This window comes from Fusarium solani (genome assembly GCF_023522795.1).
Source record: "Fusarium solani strain SB1 chromosome Unknown bctg00000001, whole genome shotgun sequence".
In the NCBI taxonomy this organism is placed as follows: Eukaryota; Fungi; Ascomycota; class Sordariomycetes; order Hypocreales; family Nectriaceae; genus Fusarium; species Fusarium solani.
In genome coordinates this window covers 3,135,935-3,155,019 of record NW_027072156.1, presented here as the reverse complement: position 1 = coordinate 3,155,019, position 19,085 = coordinate 3,135,935, and the positions used below count along the sequence as shown (strand labels likewise).

At 56.5% G+C, this 19,085-nt stretch overlaps 5 protein-coding genes across 5 annotated transcripts; 3 read left to right on the top strand and 2 right to left on the bottom strand.

Moving 5' to 3' along the window:
• Positions 1–192: 192 nt before the first annotated feature.
• MRS44_003094 (uncharacterized protein) lies at positions 193–4,763 on the top strand (the record flags this gene model as incomplete). The annotated part of the gene is made up of 4 exons (XM_065623088.1): positions 193–902; positions 968–3,493; positions 3,552–3,975; positions 4,014–4,763. The coding sequence occupies 4 exons, from the start codon at positions 193–195 to the stop codon at positions 4,761–4,763; spliced, it is 4,410 nt and encodes a 1,469-aa protein (XP_065479160.1).
• Positions 4,764–11,254: 6,491 nt separating this feature from the next.
• Positions 11,255–13,550, top strand: MRS44_003093 (uncharacterized protein; the record flags this gene model as incomplete). The annotated part of the gene is made up of 2 exons (XM_065623087.1): positions 11,255–11,941; positions 11,994–13,550. The coding sequence occupies 2 exons, from the start codon at positions 11,255–11,257 to the stop codon at positions 13,548–13,550; spliced, it is 2,244 nt and encodes a 747-aa protein (XP_065479159.1).
• A 1,067-nt stretch (positions 13,551–14,617) lies between these two features.
• On the bottom strand, positions 14,618–15,492 carry MRS44_003092 (uncharacterized protein; the record flags this gene model as incomplete). Its single annotated transcript, XM_065623086.1, has 3 exons — positions 14,618–14,808; positions 14,847–15,236; positions 15,417–15,492. 3 exons carry the CDS (start codon positions 15,490–15,492, stop codon positions 14,618–14,620), a joined length of 657 nt encoding a protein of 218 aa, XP_065479158.1.
• A 544-nt stretch (positions 15,493–16,036) lies between these two features.
• MRS44_003091 (uncharacterized protein) lies at positions 16,037–17,761 on the top strand (the record flags this gene model as incomplete). Its single annotated transcript, XM_046275286.2, has 3 exons — positions 16,037–16,194; positions 16,263–16,648; positions 16,704–17,761. The coding sequence occupies 3 exons, from the start codon at positions 16,037–16,039 to the stop codon at positions 17,759–17,761; spliced, it is 1,602 nt and encodes a 533-aa protein (XP_046137202.1).
• Positions 17,762–18,145: 384 nt separating this feature from the next.
• Positions 18,146–18,916, bottom strand: MRS44_003090 (uncharacterized protein; the record flags this gene model as incomplete). Its single annotated transcript, XM_065623085.1, has 4 exons — positions 18,146–18,284; positions 18,350–18,449; positions 18,504–18,824; positions 18,880–18,916. The coding sequence occupies 4 exons, from the start codon at positions 18,914–18,916 to the stop codon at positions 18,146–18,148; spliced, it is 597 nt and encodes a 198-aa protein (XP_065479157.1).
• Between the last annotated feature and the right edge of the window lie 169 nt (positions 18,917–19,085).

The following is a 19,085-nucleotide window of genomic DNA, read 5'->3' as shown; positions in this document are numbered from 1 at the left end:
GGCTTCCGTCCTTTCGTATTCTAATCTTTCATATTTCTTACCTACACTCTCTATCAGTCTAGTCCTCCCGGAGCTTGAACGCTCCAACCGCGACGTCGTCAACCCCCGATTTAGCGTCTCCCCCTCGAACGAACGAGCTTCATACGTGGTCTTGACAACGGAGGGTTACCACAACGGCAGCGCTCGCCCGCCATGTACTCCAACTCCAACGCCTTCCTAGGCGGAAATAGCCAGCGACCCGGGCAACAACAATATGGTGGAGGATCGTTCGGAAACTTGGGCGCAGGCCAGCAGCAACAGCCCGGCCAGCAGCCTGGCCCCTTTGCGCCCCAGCCTACGGGCTTCGGACAGGCTCCTCTGCAACAACAGTTCACTGGCTTTCCAATGCAAGGCCAGGGACTGCAGCCGACTCAGCCGCTCCAGCAGCAGTTTACCGGCTTTCCGGGACAGCAGCAGCAGCAGCCTCAGCAGCAACAGAGCTTCCAGGCCGGCGCTCCCCCGATGCCGTCGATCCCGCCGCAGTTCCAGCAGCAGTTTCAACAGCAGCAGCAACCTGGATTCCAGTCGAACCAGCAGACCTCCTTTTCTGCCTCGCCGCAGCAAGCATCTGGCCCTTCTCAGGCGCCACCTCCGCCCATGAAGCCCCAACCTACTGGGTTCACCGAGATGGCCGCTTCCTTCCAGACCGGCGGGACTGCGAAGCCTAGAGGGCGCAGGGCAGAGAAGCAGCAGCCAAACAAGATCCCCAACATCCGACTGACCTTTATTACGGCGCAGGATCAGGCCAAGTTTGAGACCTTGTTCAAGTCTGCTGTCGGAGAGGGTATGACAATGTCAGGAGAGAAGGCGCGCGACCTGCTTATGCGCTCAAGGCTCGACGGCGACTCTCTGTCGCACATCTGGTGAGTATTGGGTTTCTACTTTATATACTGATTTGCGATCTAGCAGTTAAGCTAACCTGACATAGGACTCTCGCTGATACCACTCGTGCCGGTCAGCTGTACTTTCCCGAATTCGCGCTCGCCATGTACCTGTGCAACTTGAAGCTCACGGGCAAGCAACTACCACCGTCCCTTCCCGAGAATGTCAAGAACGAGGTGTCGAGCATGGTGGATATCATCAGCTTCAGCGTCGCCGACGAGGGAGGCAGCAATACCCCGGCTCCGGATATCAGGACCAATACCGCGACTCCCCCTACGATCCAGCAGCCTCAGCCTCAGGCGTCCAACTCGCAGCTGCTCCAGGCTCAGATGACGGGTTTCCCTGGACAACAGACAGGATTCGGGCAACAGAGTGTCCAGTCTCAGCCGACTGGCTTTGCGGGGATACAGAACAACCCTCAAGCTACTGGATATAGTGGCCCTCGTCCTCCAATGCCTCCCATGCCTACGGGTTTTGGTCAATCACTTTCGCCCGCTGGGGCTGGTGGCATGGCTGCCCCCTTGAACGCCCAACCCACGGGTCGCCCGGGTCAATGGGGTCTGGTCAACGCTCCTGCGACTGGTCTCCCTAATATCGATGCTCTGCAGGCTCGTATGATGCCCCAGCAGGGTCGAGAGGGCGGTAACTTCACCACCCAAGGCCTTCAAGGAAACGCCGTCATCCCCTGGGCAATTACCAAGGAAGAGAAGACTCGTTACGATTCCCTCTTCAAGGCTTGGGACGGCCTCGGCAAGGGTTACATCGGTGGCGACCAAGCCATTGAGATCTTTGGCCAGAGTGGACTTGAGAAGCCTGATCTAGAAAGAGTCTGGACACTGGCAGACCATGGGAACAAGGGCCGCCTTGACCTTGACGAGTTTGCTGTTGCCATGCATTTGATCTACAGAAAGCTCAACGGATACCCCCTGCCCAACAATCTTCCTCCAGAGCTCGTGCCTCCTTCGACACGCAACTTCAGTCAGTCGATTGGCACCCTCAAGTCGATGCTTCATGACGAATCTGAGTTCCGGACCAAGTCTGGTGCTGCTTTGCTGCCTCAGAAGACAGGTGTGAGCTACATGAAGAACCGCTCGTTCAGGGGTGCTCCCGCTGGAGCCGTTGCGGGCCGAAAGGATGCCACTGTCTTCAAGAACGACGATGAAAAGTTTGGATACAGGTCTAGTGCTCGTCGTAGGGTTGGCAACAACTCTCCCCGGCCTGACTCCCCAGCATCCGTCGCTTCCAGCGATGATCTGACCTTGGACCAGCTGAGGAAGAAGATCAAGGAGAAGGAGGTCCTTTTGGATGCTATGGATTTCGCCGATGAGAAGAACCATGAGGAGGACGACATCCTTGACCGACGAGACCGACGTGAGGCGGAGGAGCTGTATCGTCGTATCCGTCGCATTCAAGAGGACATTGACTCTCATCCTGATGCTGCTCTCATCAGTGGAGACTCTGATGCGGAGAGAAGAGCTCTCAAGCGCCAGCTCCAGAACCTCACAGACAAGGTTCCAGAGCTTGCCTCTCAGGTCCGAAGAACCGAGAAGGCCATCATGGAGGCCAGACTCGAGTTGTTCCGCATCAAGGACGCCAAGGCCCATCCCGGCAGTGGTACGCCCATTGTAGGCACTGGGCCTGGCGGCACTGTGACTGAGTCGGATCGACTCAAGGCTAGGGCCAAGGCCATGATGCAGCAGCGAACTGCCGCCTTGACCGGAAAGAAGATTGATGTTGGCACTGAGGATCTCGATGCACCCAAGCGACTCGAGGAGGAGAATATCAAGGTCAAGAACGAGAAGGAGAGCAACGAGCGCATGGTCCGTGATGTCGAGGAAAGCGTTCGAGACTTTGCCCGAGGTATTGAGGATAGCCTTAAGGAGGGCGGCCGCGATAGCACTAGCGAGCACGAGAAGCGCCGGTGGGAGGACGCTCTTGGTGTCGAGGATGAAGTTCGTGACTTTATCTTTGATCTCCAGCGTGAGAGCCGAGCCTCTCGGGCCCGGGCTCAAGACAAGCGACCCGCCCGGACCGCAGCCGCCGAGGAGGTTCGACCGGAGCGTGTTGCCAGCCCCCGGATCGAGAGCCCCGTGTCCACCTCTCGCACAGCTACACCCTCTGCCGGAGGATCCTACTCGGCTTATAAGACTCCTGAGGAACGCGCTGCTTTCATCAAGCAACAGGCCGAGCAGCGTATGGCTGAGCGCCTGGCTGCACTTGGCATCAAGGCCCCCACTAAGTCAGGCGAGACAGCTGCTCAACGTATGGAGCGTGAGAGAGCTGAGCGAGCCGCGAAGCTTCGCCAGGCTGAGGAGGATGATGCTCGTCGAGAGGCTGAGCGACAAGCCCGTCTCGCGGAAGAGCAGGGTATCCCACCACCCGCCCCTGAGCAGCCCAAGGCAGAAGCCAAGAAGCCCCCACCTCCACCCACTCGACATCGTGGCAAGCCCGAGGCGGATTTCGACGCCGCAAAGAAGGCTGAGGAGGAAGCTGCTGCTGCTGCGAAGCAGGCCGAGGAAGAGAGGCTCGCTCGGGAGCATGAGCAGCAACAGCGTGAAACGCAACAGATGGAGTATGTATCACCCACCTCTTACACAATTGCGATGAAACATTGGCTAACACCCTTGAAGGGAAGCAGCAAAGGCACAGGAAGATGATCTTGCTCACGAGCGAGAGGCTGCCGAGGCTCGTCTCAAGGCCCTCGAGGAGCAAGTGAGACAGGGCAAGCTGCGCAAGGAGGAAGAGAAGAAGCGAAAGAAGGCTGCTCTCGCGGAAGCCAAGGAGAAGGAGGCCAAGCTTGCCGCACGACGAGCCGAGATTGAGGCTGCTCGCCAGCGTGAGCTTGAGCTCCAGCGTCAACTTGAGGCCATGGACGACGACAGCTCTTCATCGGATGATGACGAAGGTCCTCAACAGATCACTCCCCAGGCCTCGACACCCACGATGGCCGGCAGCCAGGTGGCCAGCCAAGAATTGGAGAGGAAGCCATCCCCTCCTCCAGCTGCCGCTGCTGTCTCCCCCCTCCGGCGGTCATCACATCACCACCCGCTGAGAGTGAGAGCAAGAATCCATTCTTCCGGATGATGTCTCAGTCGAACGAGCATGCGGCTGCTGCTGCTCCTGCTGCCGCTCCACCGGCGCCTCCCGCTCCTGCTGCGCCCGCGCCTTCTGCACCGCAGCCTGATGTCTCTACGAACCCCTTCCACCGTATCACTCAGAACCAGGAGGCCAAGGCTCCGGCTGCACCTGCGGCTCCCGTCTCGCGTCGTCGTGCGGACACGGATGACTGGGGCTCCGACAAGGACGATGACTCTGACGATTCTGACGATGACCGTCCCGGCGGTGGAAACGCGGCACAGCTGGCATCGATCCTGTTCGGCACCATGGCGCCTCCTCGCCCTCTGTCGGCAGCCGGCAGGGACTCGACGACGGCTAGCCCAGCTCCCCCAAGCGTCAACTCCCCCATATCTCCTCCTCCCCCGGCACCGCCGTTGCCCACTGCTGCTGCACCACCACCTCCTCCGCCCATGCCTGAGGGTGGTGTCCCAATTGCGCCGCCGCCTCCTCCTCCTCCCATGCCCGGATCCGATGCACCCTCGGCTCCTCCGCCACCACCCCCTCCGATGCCATCCGTCGGAGCACCCCCTCCTCCCCCGATGCCTGCTGGTGGAGCCCCACCTCCTCCGCCGCCGCCGCCGCCCCCTGGAGATGCGCCAGCACCTCCTTCCGGGGGAGGCCGACCTGCGGGTTTCCTGAGCGAGATTCAGATGGGCAGGTCGCTCAAGAAGACGGCAACCAGGGACAAGAGCCAAGCGGCAGTGGCTGGGCGAGTTTTGGACTAATAGGATTGTGTGCGTAGGTAGATAGATAGGAGAGGGGACCCGGGAGAGGTGCAACGTTGAGCAAAGGGATGTAGAGGCAGGAGGTAGTGCAGTGGAACACGGGCAATGGTGACCCCAGCGGTTTCAATATGTAATTGTGAATATCTATTTGACTAGGAATGGGTTTTGGCTTGAGTGATGTCTGTCCCACGTGGGGCGAACGTTGCGAGCGTTCGCCGTTGTGCTCCGTGATAAAGCAGCCAGTCGGGTTCACGATGATGGCCTCGGCCGGCATTCAGTAGTCAAGGTGGTGTCCCTTCCGACAAAGATCGGTTACGGTACCTCGGTGGCCTGGAACAGGTGGTGCCACGCGGGCGTTTTCTTGTCATAGTTGGGGAGGTCTCAGCCATGTCCCAGCCACTGCATCGATTCACGTTGTTGAAAGATGGGGACGGATGTCTTGGAAGCACAGGTGTCTAGGTGCTGTGGGGGCCTATGACAAGCGGGAGAGAAGGGATCAGGTCAGTGTGAGTCTGGAGAGCCCATGGTGGTTCTGCACAATCCCTCAGTGTGGTAGTGCAAGTGGACGTGTCAATTAGTATGAAACATGCAAGAGAAGTCGAGGTTCGTGATGCATGGAAGCGAGGTGCGAGTAGAGCAGCAGGCAGGGATGTAGAGGATAGCCAGGGTTGGGTTGAGTGAGTGCTCACGGCTGCCTCATTCCTAACGGCTGGTGGTGCCTTGGAAGGCCCATGGCCCGCCCATCATACCGGCGCAGTAGTGAGTGAGATAGCCTAGAGAATGCTATGGGATGCGGAGACGGGACCGAGGCCGAGGCCAAGGAAGACTCGACTTGTCAAGTCGAGGGCGATGTTGGAGTGAAGGCAGGGATGATGACAGGCAGACTCAGCTGGAGAAGGCCGATACAGACAGTAGCAATGTGCAGTGCTAGTGTTAGAATACGGAGTATAGCTCCATGAATGTATACGGAACTTCCGATATAGCTGCAGGGATAAATTACCTATATCGGAAGCTTCCACGATAGGTTGGTCTACATGGCGGGTCTCACGGCGCAGATGCAAGCTGATTCAAGGGGGTCATTCATTTACAGCAAGGAATATTCCTGGAAAAAAGAAAAAAGCAAGGCAGGAAAAAAAGAAGGAAACAAAATGAATGATTCTCTATCATTAATGGCGAGACGCTCAGATCAGATTGTGCGAGGAGGGGATGGCCGTTAGCTCGGAGCTAGATGAGTTGTCAAGGACCGTGAATCTCGCCAAAGAAGGAAATCCTGGTTCCACGGCAAGATTGGCATCTCATGCGGGCATCTGCAGATGAGAGCTGACTCTGACTGCCCTTTCCTTTTCTTTTACTCCCTAAAGGAATCCAAATGGAAGAATGAAAATCATTTACAACGGGCCTATCCCATCCCATGGGGCGGGAGGGGCCCGGCATGCCGGGGAGGGGGCTCTACCAACGGGCGAATGGCCTCGAGGAGCGTGTTCGGTGTGGACACCAATTTAGATTTGGTGAAGCACGGGATCGCCTCCAAGGCTGGGCTGGGCCGGGTTGGCTTTTGCTTGGTTGTCTTGGCTTGGCTGGATTGAATTGAATTGGTTTGCCCAACGGCCGGGCTGTCATGATGTCACGGCATGGCATGGGCATCAGTCGAGGCGAGAAGAGCAGAGCAGACATATAGAAAGGGGGACGGATGGAAAGGGGTGAAGAGGGGGGCGTGTTCACGAGAAGGATGAGCGGTCAATTGCATGCATTACTTGGTTTAACAGATGGAACTCGGCTCAGGGTCCGTTGATAGACGACAAAGGAGAAAAAAGTCAGGTGAAGGAACAAGTCAGAGGGCGGTCGCATTTTGGGTTATCCCATCATTCCTCTCAAGTGTACATCTTGCCAGAAACGGCAATGTGTAAATAGTCGGTCGAGTCAATTGGAGACGAGACGCGTCTTATTTGACGCGTCAGAACCCAACTTGATGCCCACATCCGATGACACGAACACCATCGTATGAACCACCACATGGCTTGCAGCTGATGGATGGATGGATAGACACATATAGCTCACCATGACGAGCGAATAGCACCTGGATGTGCCCCCTCCTCTCCGAGGCCAGGCATGAAAGATCCAGACTTAGAGGGACCGTCTCCAACCAAGGAGATGTCTCCGGAACGTGCACAACCCGACAGACAGACGGCATTGTCGTGCCATTAACAAACCATTCCACCACTTTTCACTCTGACAGCTGAAACTGTCGGTCTCGTGGTCCAACTTCCAACTGCCGCCCCCCCCGGTCAAGGTCGAGGTTGGGTTGCGGCACTTGGAGGGAACAAGAATGAACCGTAACAAACTTTGGGGCCAAGCAAGGCAGCTAGTTCTTTCTCGGGAGGGCTGTGTAAAAATAGGGCCAGCGTTTCGTCATCACCTAAAAGCCGGATTTTTTTTTTTTCAATGAGGGCCCTTGAGCTTAAACTTGAGTCGCGGGTTCATTACGGCAGAGCGGGACATCCATGCCAGCTGCTCCGTTTTGCCGAGATACAGACGGTGACTCCGGGAGCTGAAGTGAGGCTGGGAAATATGCAGATGATGATTGTGAACCAGATGTTGGTTCTTCTCGAGAATACCTTGACCTTGTCTGATTCAAACTCAAGAGGCCATACTCTCTAGATAGGACAACCACCAAGGCCAGGAGGATCTGATCTGATGCCTCAACTGCTGCTCCTGCTTGATCTGATGGAGGGATGCCAACGACCCCCACCTGCCGAAACGGGCCTGGGCGTTTCTCCACAGATAGACCCGACACTTGTTGAAAGCCTCCATCTCAGCTCTGCCTTGATGGCTTGGCCTCGGCCTTTGTCATCCCCTTGCCTCGACTAGGACAGTAATCAGCGACCCTCAAGCAGCCCATGTTCGCCTCGAATTGAGCCTGAAGATACGCCACAGGGTCCCCCTCTTTCTCCTTGCTCCGAAGCCAAGCCAAGAAGCAAACCGAATGGGACAATGAAAGTTCACCATCTCGACTACTGCAAGGGGAGCTTGTGATATTGAACTCGGGCCTCACTCTGGTTTCAAGCTTTGTTCTAAATAAAAGACATCATGATCTGTCAATGACGATGATCAAACTGCCGGGCCGGGCTCCTCAAGGCCGACCTCGGTCTCGGTCACGATGTTCCAGACGCCGCAATTCATCTTCTGAGAAGCTCAGCCCAGGTACCACCACCAAACTTCAGACCCTGGGGATTGGCGGTGAATGATTGGCTAGGGAGCGTTCCAATCCAAACAAGAAAAGTGTCAGAAAACGCGTCTGGCCCCGACCGAGACGCGTCCCCTCCTCCCTCTTTCCCCGCTGCAGCTAAGCTCTCAGCTAGCATGCCATAGCAGCAGTGTCCATCAAGAGGCCATTCCCAGATGCCACCCACACTTCTCGCCCATGCGCCCGCGTCCCCCGTAGCCCGCCGTTCACCGGAGACGAAGACACCCTCCGAAGCAGAGAAGCAAAGTCAAATCAAAACGGTCGGCCTCTCTCTCCCTTGACTGCCCCTCTTGGCATTCCTCCCTGACTACGGACAACCCCCAATCACACGGCCTCTCTGCGACCCTGGGCGGAACCACAGGCCGCAGCATGTTGCAGTTGTCTGCCAGTTCCGCCCTTGCCTTGCTGGGGAGCATGTGCGAGTGAGACGGGGGGCAAAGAAGGATGGACAAGCATGAGGGAAACGGTGAAGCGAGACATGGGTTACAAGTGGTGCAGAAAACGGAGCCCACGAGTTCACAAGAGAAGAGCCAACAGCTTGATCGATTCGGTGGAGTGGAGTGGTCAGCACCCGAGACGGTGTCTTCTATCGAATTGTGGCTGGCTGTGCTTGACGAGAATAGCAGTATGGCGTTCTTGCACAGATTATGCCGTCTTTTCCTTTCTGCCCTTTCAATCTTGTGTGTAGCCGCCCAGCTCTCAGAGACGAGACAAAGAAGTGGTGTCTCCCAACGGTTATTGAGATGGAGGCACAAGCCAGAAGAAAAGGCTATAGACATTATGACTGTGTGTCGTCGCATTGTGAACCAGATCACACACACACACTTTTACTCTGACGGTCAGATCTTGGGGGTCTCAGCCCATCCAAGGTCGAGGTCCGAACTCCGAAACCTCCCAAGGACAAAGCCCAGACAGGCACGGCGGCGTTTCGACTGGTTGCAAAAGGGTGCACCTCATTTTTGAGTTTCTTCCATGTTCCCCTCTTCGACAGACCCGGGAGCATCATCCCACAATTGGCCTTCCGCATCCTGCATCCATGGCCCGCCCGTGATCTGCTCTCGCATGTTCTGACGCCACTCTCAGGCCCTCAAAGGCCCAACGAGAACTGAACTGACGGGACGGAGAGCACGGAACGTCTGGGAAAGAGACAAAAACCCGCCCAGCTTTTACAGCGAGTGGACGTCGAGATCGAGATCTGACCCATCATCCCCCCTCTCTCCACCACGCAAAGCCAAGTTTCGGCCAACGACGCCTATCATCCATGGACATCATCTGCTGCTTCTGCCCTCTGTGTGCCGTCCACGATTGTAGAATCATTCATCACCATATGGTCTCTTAAGAGGTCGCATAGCACTAAAACGAGAACATTCTCTTTTTTTTTCTAATCTTGTACAAAGAAAAAACACATGATGCATTCCGGCGGCCAGTAGACGCGACCCCGTTTCGCCTTCATCGCAGTCCTCGACATTTCCTTTGTTCTGGGAAAGAAATCCATCCAATTCCCGTGCTGCGCGTCTCTCCAAATCCAATCAGAGGCTACGCGCGTGTCGAGGCCGAGACGGAGGGTGCTGCACTATGGACCCTTTTGGCTGGCTGATGATGTATGATGGATGCATAAACCCAGCTGGCTCTAGCTACTTTTACGGCAGTAAAAATCGAGGATGGATCCATGCATTCACGCTCATACTTGCACGCACTCGCACACACACACGCATCGTGACCCCTGCAATCGCGGCGCACGCACCGCACGCCCCTAGTAACTTTTTCCTTCTCTGCCTATCCTCTCCCATCCTATCCTTATCCTATCCCCACACCTTTTCTCTCTCGCGTCGCTTGCTCTCTCTCTTCCGTCCTCTCCCATCCCATCACGATCACGCTCTTCTTCGTACTCTCCCTTTGGTCGGTCAGTCAGTCGGCGGCGCAAATCCCCCCATTCCCGAAACACCCACGCCCCCATCTTGCACGCCCTATCATAAGCTACCCGTGTAAAGCTACAGTAAACCAGCTCTCTCTCTGCCGGTTCTTGTTCTTCCTCTTCTTCTTTCTCACATCTCCTCACTCTCGATAACCTGAGGAACGGGTGCATCTTCAACCAGGCAGGCTCATCAGACTCCCCCGGTTTCGCGCCCGCCGCCGATTGATTGTCGCGCCCATTGCCTACCCAGTAAATCTCCGTGCCGCCTCTCACTCGCTCATCAAGTCGTGTCGTGTCAGCCCGGGCGCCTCCCACCCAATCCCCGGCACCGCGCTCATCATCCTCCCTGCGCCGAGCTCCACTGGGGCCTCTTGCACGGCGGCCAAGCAGAGGCAGAAGAGCCAAAGAGAGAGAGGACCACTCACCTCACCACCCACAGCCGGCCCAGGCCTGCCTGTCTTTCCGTCTCCAGCAGGTCTTTCTCTCTGGTCCTTGGCTGAATCATTCAAGCAACCGCCGCTTTCCACACCTCACATTCTCTCACTCACTCTCACTCTCTCCACGTTCTCTTCCTCTCGCTCTCTCTCTCCTTCAATCGATATCCATCTCGCCTCTGATCATCAGGGTTACTATATTCATCCGCCAGTCAGATCGCACCGGCTCTGCTCTCATCTCGCCCATCTGCCGTGCATAACTCTCGCGTGTACCTAAGCATCCCCATCCATCCAGCTTCTTCTCCCGCTCTTTTCCCTCTTTCTCTCTTCTTCGACCGCATCTTTCCCCTCTCCTCAACGTCTCTCGGTCCAGTCCGACTCGTACCCGACCAGATCTTCGCGACATCCCCTACTATAGTCAACCCGACCCCCAGCATCGTCCGTCTGTTTCGGCACAACTCTTGCCCACCGCTGCTTCGACCGCCTACTGCATTTGCTTCTTCCTCCGTCTCGCCTAAGACGCCATTGGGAGAAAAGGCAGATGACCCCAGATACCGGCAGCTTGTCCTATTGAACGCCTCAAGCAAAGGTCACGGCAGCCCTGTCATCGACCGCCCCACAACTCATTAACAGATTACACGGTCCATCCAAGTGAGTCTCGAGCCCTTTTTCTCCTTCTCTTCCTTGCCGTCATGCACACTCGTCCCATCAGGCTCTGCCGGTGTCCACCTCCTACATCCCGTCTACGACGTTATCTTCTCCCCATCCCCTCCCCTGGCTTACTTGCTCTGCACTACCCGTCCCCGGTCTCGACTGTCTAACCTCCGGCAAAAGTCACAGACCGCAGTCCTCGTCTTCTCGCAATTGAACCGACCTCGAGCTTCCCATCCAGGCCACAATGGCCAAGCACACGCGTTTTTCGGCTTTGGACGAGCCAGTAGACATCTTCCAGGACGAGATCTTCGAGAGCGCCGCTCCTATGACCAGTCACGCTCCCATGCCCTCAGTCACAAAACCCAACCGACGACCCCTGACGAGCTCGAGCTCCAACGTCGTCTTCAACCCACCCGCCACTTCGCACAGCACATATTCGACCTTCAAGACAAGGCCGTCTTCCTCGTCACACATTCCCCTGAATTCGTCACTCGGGAGCAAGCTGAACATGGTCCCCATGGCTCCCCCATCAACCAGAGGCCACAGCGCCAACATGCCTCAAAAGGGGCCCTACCTATCAGAATTCAAGACGGGCCCTCAAAAGCCATCCATTGATATCAGTTTCGACTATGGAAAGGAGAACATTCGCCCTCAGCTCTTCCCGGCACCCCCCGCCGTCAACCTCCCGGCCGAAACCTACTACCGCAAGCCCAACGGCAAGCGAGCGCTCATGGATGCTGCTCCCATCAAGGACTCAAGACCAGCAAAGAAGATCAAGGCTGAGCCGGCCGCCGCAGTCATTCCTCCTCCCGACGCCTTCCCACCCATCATCGATGACGGCAACAAGCCTCCTCACAGCTACGCCCAACTGATTGGAATGGCCATTCTCCGATCTCCTGAAGAAACGACTCACACTTGCCCAGATTTACAAGTGGATCAGCGACAACTACTCCTTTTACAGTCCTTCCGATGCCGGTTGGCAGAATAGCATCCGCCATAACCTCAGCCTCCACAAGAACTTCAACAAGATCGAGAGACCCAAGGACGACCCCGGCAAGGGCAACTACTGGGCCATCGAACCCGGCACCGAGTCCCAGTTCCTGAAGGAAAAGACGACGCGCAAATCTGCATCCGCCTCGGAGAATCTGCCTGTCATGTCAACTCGGCTAGAGCCCTCGCGTTCGACTCGTGCCCCGATCCAGGAGCCTACTCTCCCTCCGCCCGTTCCCGTCAGCCAGGCTACTCTCCCACCCCTTCCCACTTCTCAAGCCACCATGTCGATGCCTCTGGAGCTGTCTTCGGATGCAACCATCCCGGTCTCTGATAACATTGGTCCCGAAGATGCCGCAGACAAGGCCGATAACGATGCTCCTCACGACTCCTCCCTGTACTCACCTCTTCCCGCTGCCATGCACTCGTCACCTCCCGTCTCTCGGCACATGGAGCCCCGAAGCAACACTCCACCTCCTATCGCTCGCAACCCCGCCTCTTCCATCTCACGATCTCGCAGGCGCAAGTTTGCGTCCATGGATGACAGTGGATACATCTCTTCTCTTGATTCATCCGTTGTCCGACCCAACCCGAAGGCTTACCTGCTGACCTCAGAGGCCGACCGCCCAAGGATGAAGGTTCGAGGCCGTGCCGAGGAGGAAATTGCCCGCCTGCGAGGATCCTCTCCCTTCAGCCCGACCAAGTCACGCTTCTGCCCGCCCGTTTCGTCCTCTCCGCTGCGACTTCACGACAATCAGATGCTTCCCCCGCTCACGCCTGTCATCAAGATCAAGCCTCCTGTTCGACCACCTCCCTCAGTCTCTCCCAACACCAACCTTCGACTTCACCGTGACAAGGTCCAAAGCATTCTCCAGTCGCCTATCCGCCGGGTTAGTGCCCTCGGTGGCCTCGGTGATATTGCGCCATGGAGTCCTGCCTTCAACCTCGATGACCCCGTCTACAGCTTTGACTGCGATGTCGTGAACTCGGCCGACTTTGAGGTTTTCCACGGATTGCCAAACCTCGAGGGAGATGCCTTTGCTGGCATCAGCTCAGCTGAGGCCGGGTCCCCTGTCAAGCGTTCTGTCAAGCGTAATCGGTTGGATCGATCTGTCTCTACATCCGCCCTAGGCGAGATCACAAACTCCGCCGTCAAGAAGCCCATCGCTTCCGCCCCCTTGCTCAAGGCCCCCGAGCCGTCTGCTGCGTATGACAGCCCCAGCAAGATCTTTGAAGGTCTCAGCTCGCCATCAAGGATGTTCCAGCAATCCCCCATCAGGAACCAGTCCCCTTCCAAGTTTGCCAGCCTGCCAGATCTCCCTGCCGACTGCGACTGGCCCTCAATGATGATGGACCCTGTTGGCTTCATGAACCACAGCACGCCGGATGTCGCAAACTTTTCGAACCTAGACATCTTCAAGGGATTCGAGAAGATTGGCTCCGGATCACAAAACACCTCGAACGACAACGAAAACTCTACCAACTCCAACTCTGCCAACCCCAGGGGCAGCAAGCCCGGGCTGGGTCGGAGCTACTCTACTGCATTTTAAGACGCATATACCTATCCACCTACCCAACAGAAAATGAAGCGGCGGAGACGACAAACAACACAAAGCGTAATGATGAGATTAATGACTTGACGAAAAGAAGAAGAAAACCCCCAATTTCCTCCTCGAGAGACGGCCATGTCTGTGCTCCATTGTGGCTTGGACACGTTTGGATTTGTCCGGTATGGACTAGAACAGGGAGGCTCGGTGCTTGCCGGGCTCTCAGAAAGGCTTCGCGGCTGGCAGTTGACGACGATAATGACTTTCGGGCGCGGAGGGGAGTGAGAGCTCGTGAGGCTCGGGACACCACTGGATGACGATTGATTGATCGGTTGATTTGGCATGTGCGTTTGGTTTTGGTTGCGTTGATGTCTTTTCCCTTTGCTTTTTAACTCAACTTGCATGTTGCGTGTTTTCTTGGTTGCTCGGAGTTTGGATGGCCCCCGTGTGGCTCTGGAAGAATTGTGTACTCTACACCCTGCGTATGTTTGCGTGTATCCCTTTGTTACTAGGTTCGGAGAGAAGCTACCCGAGGCCAGCGTTATAACTACTATCCTTTTAACATGATGAATCATTTCTTTTTCTAGCTTGCTCTGCTTGTTAATTCAAACGTCCACATGCTTGTGCCAATACTCGTAGAGCCTCTGTTTGGGTTCTAGATCACAACTACGTGTTGGCTGACTCAAGTGTCTGAGACTGTGGTCTCAGCCTCCTTGCCGGCGGCAGGTCTGTCGGGAATCATGAGTGTTGACCATCATGTGCTCGGCGGCTGAGTCGTGGCAACGGGGTATCTATTGTGTCTTGTACCAATCGAGATTCCAAACTCAACTCCGTGAACGCCATCGTATCGCCTTGCCCGACTAGGCTGTCTATGTGTGATCTACGCTTCCATCCCTGGATCGATCGAGGCCAACTGCGCGATCGAGATCTTTCATCCGCCTCCCAGACAATCACTCCCGTAGGTGTTCTGCCTTCCTATCTATCCCGAGCCCCTTTTGACTATTCAACTAGGCAGCTTAGTGGCCCCTGAGAGATGGGGCGTCGTCATCAGCCGAATAACTCGACTCCTCTCAGTATATGCGCATCCGGGTCGCCCAGCCTGTTGCCTCCTTCTGGTCCAGATTGATCTTGTAGGGGAAGGGATTCGTGCCCTGTGTCGTGATGGGTGGGATATGGTCTTTGTGTGTGTTGGTGAATGTGACAATCTTCATGGCTGAGGTAAGCAGCGTTTGCTCCATTGCGCGCCGGACCTTCGCTCGTTCTAGGTGATGGTAATGTCAGCGAAAGTCGCGATAATACCTGCCATTTCCATGCGCAAGATAGAAGGACTGGCAAGGGGGGATTCCTCACCACTCTCTGTCCTCGGCTCAGCAACCGTCACTTTAACAGTCCAAGTCTCCCAGCAGACCTCCTCGTCGCCTCGGGACAGCCAAGCCTTGCGCCGGCGCTTCTCAAAGAACTGGACGGCCAGCTGCCCGCGACCCCCGCCCTCTGTACCCGTTCCCGTGTTTGCGGCTCCGCCGGAGGAGCGCTGAGCGTCGAGCTGGCGCTCCAGGGCAGCGACGCGCTGCTCGATCATGGTCTCGAGCTCATCGTCATCGACGTGGGGTAGGGTGATATCGAGAACCTCGCGGGTCTGGGGGACGACGGAGGGGAAGAAGCGATGGAAGAAGATGGCGTGTAGGATACCTAGCGTAAAACTGTCAGTCCATGGCTCCATCCGACAATGTTTCGCAGGCGCTGTCGCGATCGCATTCTCGCCGATTCCGGACTATCGCGACCTCGGTGGTGGTCGTCGTCAAGGCCGTCACGGGATTGCGGGGTGGGTTATATAGGGTAGGGTGACGTTAAACAAGGACCTCAACTCACCTTTGACAACGTCGTGGACTGAGCGCGGGTCGGCAAAGACGTCTAATAGGAACTCGGGTGGCTCTTGCTGCTCCATGGTGCGCGTTGCCGTATCTTGAACTCGAGTCTGGGCTACAATCATTATCAGTGACGGAGAAAGGGAAAGAGGTTGTTGTAGAAGAGAGAGTTTTGTTCATCATACCCACCTTCAACTCAAACCAACGTCACTTTTCTCCTGGGCTGACCACCACATCGGGGAATGCGGAGGGGCACGGGGCATGCGGCAATCAGGGTAACCGCATTGAGACTAGACCAAACTAGCCACATGATAAAGGCACCAGCCACACTTTCAGCAGCAGGCAGGTGCACATTCGCCTCTTTCCCCGTGTTCCATGATCGATTGGAACCTCCTCCCGGGGCCGAGGTACCGAGTACTTTGATATTCAAACCCTCAGCTCGCGACAACGTTGGGGCCGCCCATCTCAGAAAAAAGCCCAACGGTCTCTTCTTCGTCCACAACTCTTCGTTTTCACATTCCCGCCACCTGATCCTCACAGGGGATCACGTCCATCAGAAACAAAGCCACAGCTTCCTCCTTCCCATGAGCAATTGACCCGACCCGTCCCCTCCAAGTCCAAGCCATGTTCACCTCCATGCGGCGCTGGTTGCGCAACAACCGGACGCCCATCGCCGTTGGCGTCGGCGTCATTGGCGCCGGCTACGTCGCGACACAGTATGTCATATCCAAGCTCAACGATGCACGCGAGCGCATGAGCAGCGATCGCATCGCCAAGGAGAAGTAAGTATACCGCCCATCACTGGCCATCACTGTATCGTGTCACCACTTTGCTAACGTTACACTCGCAGCCTGCGACGCCGCTTCGAGCAGAACCAGGAGGACTGCACCTTCACCGTGCTGGCCCTCCTCCCCTCCGCGACCACCGCCATTCTCGAGGCCATGAACACGGAGCAAATCACCTACGAGATTCAGCAGATGAAGGCCACCAAGGCCATCAAGAACGGTGCCACCGAGTCCATCACGCCGCCGAGCATCGCCGACACGACGTTGACAGAGGATGATGGAAAGAGCATGGTCAGTCAGAGCATACAGAGCGAGAGCGGGATCCACGCCAGCCAGATTGCGACGCCGTCACCCTTTGCCGCTGGGGGAGAAGCAGGCCAGCAGGATGGAGCTTCTCTGCCCAAGCCACGAAAGACGAAGCGGCAGCTGTGGGATGATGTGACCATCAGTGGTAAGTCAAGCTCTTCCCAGCACCATGTATCATCGGATAGCTCACACACCAACAGCCGTGACGCGATCCTTCACGCTCATCTACACCCTGGCGCTACTGACGTTGCTGACCCGAGTGCAACTTAACCTCCTCGGCCGACGAAGCTACCTCTCAAGCGTGGTGGCCCTCGCAACGGGTGGCCAGCAGGGCACCATCAGCCTCGAGAACAACGATGATGACAACACGGAGCAGACATACGGCAGCGACTTCGACATAAACCGAAAGTACCTGACCTTCAGCTGGTGGCTGCTCAACAAGGGCTGGGCCGACCTCATGCGTCGTGTTGAGAGCGCTGTGCGTACCGTCTTTGGCAGCCTCAGCCCTAGGGATCTCCTGAGCTTCGAACGCTTCTCGGAGCTGACCATGGAGGTGAGGAAGCTGGTCGAGGGTTCTACGGCTGAGGAGCGCCGCAAGTGCGACTGGCTCCGATTCCTCCTCCCACCTAGGGATATGGAGGATGAGGTGATTCGGGAGTCGGGCATCCTCGATGAGGCCCCGGCTCAAGAGGGAGAGGACCAGTCAGCAGCCGCATCGCAGGCTATCTTGCGCCGTCTCCTCGATGAGACGGCCGACCTTATCGAGTCACCAAGTTTCTCCCACGTGTTGACCCTGCTCCTTGACGCCGGCTTCTCGTACCTGGTCGACAACAAGCTCGCCACGGCGGCCTTTGAGCTGCCTGCATCAGATGGCATTGTCTCACCAGAGCTCAAGGATCAGCGACGATCCAAGGTGATCCTGCTGCCCAAGATCATGTCGGTGCTGACGCGCCAGGCTCATGTCATCGGCAACGGTATGCCCAACGAGTACTTGCAGAAGATGGAGACGGTCCGTGACCTCGAGGCCTTTGCCGCCGTGGTCTATTCGAGCAACTGGGAGCAGGAGATCCGGGCCGATGACGACCTTATGGCCAGCGCTGTTGACCTGGGTACCTCACAGGCCAGTGGCAAGACGTCGCAGGCGCAAACACAGACAACTCAGACGCAGACACAAGGCGAGTCGAGCGTCGTTGTGGTGGACTCACAGGGAGGGTTCGAGAGTGCGTGGGAGCGAGCCGTGGATAACAAGTCGTCGTGAGGGTAGGCATTGTGGCCGTATTCATGTAATGCATATGAGGAGTCTTGCCGGGAAATGTCATGAGTTGGTCGATATAAACGAGCTGTACAGGGGCTGGTTTTGCATCTGGATTCGCCGAGGCACACACAAACAACATACAATGGTATTCTAGAAGGGATAGGGAAGGACATAGCTTAGTTGGGATCCTTGGGGGGAAGTTCATCTCCCCGTGTAATATTTTTTTCTTCATGCCGGAATCGGCGTTGGGTATAGTCTTGTCTGTCTGCTTCCTCTGCCTCCTTCTGCCAGGACCGTGATGTGTCTCCATCTTGGGTCGACGTGACCCATGTGGTCAACTTGAGGCCCTTTCCTGGCTACCGTCTCTGGTCGAGATGTTGCTTGTTCCTAGACTCGATCATCATGCGAAGGCTCCTGTTCTCGTGCCTCGATGGTCTGAGGCGAGGACGGGTCTGTCTTGCCCGCTCGTAGATCCCCTCCAGACAGAGGACAAGTCCAAGCTGTCAGCTCTTGGAGCTGCTTGATTCTTTGTCTCTGGGATCAGGATGGTCTTATTTCCTGTGGCGCTTATTCTCTGCCGCAAGCGCTCACATCAACCCCCTGATGAACTGATCTAGTCCAAGCTCAAAGAGCTCATTCTTGACGCCCTCGCCATGCTTGTGCTCAACCGGTGCCAGAGGATTCTTGACCACTGCGAGCCAACGTTAGCACCCTGCCGTACACTCAAAACCCTCTCAAAACATACCGTATTCCACCCACAGGTTGATGTATATCTGGTGCAGCACGTTGCGCATGCTCAGCGTGGCCGTGTCGGTGAGGATGACGAAGCGCAGGTTGGCGGGGGTCTCGTAAAAGTGCAGCTTGTACTGCCCGGTGCGGTAGCTGATGAAGGCGTCGTCGTCGCCGCCGAGCTTGCGGACCATGTTGCGAAGGGAAAAGACGGTGCCGAAGAGGAGCTTGGCGTCGTCGGACGACGTCGTCGGGGCCGTGGTGTTGGCTGCGGGGGCATCGGGGTCGGCTGGGTTTGTGGACGGGGGGAGCCAGGACTTGGAGTAGATGCACTCGGCTGAGGATTTGTTAGGTGATGTGAGGTGATATAGTGTAGGGAGCGGGGACCTTACTGTGCCGGTCAAAGATGTGGAATGAGTAGACAACCATGATGGCGGTTTAAGGGGGAGACGGCGAGACGAGTGAGACCGTGGAAGCCCAGCAAGCTGTTCTTTGATGAATAGAGACTATGCGCCAAAACTCGTAAGCGAGTGAATTATAGTATTTGGTCGTCCAAGGCCGGATTTCAGGATGCGACGCCGGGGAATGAACGAAGTTG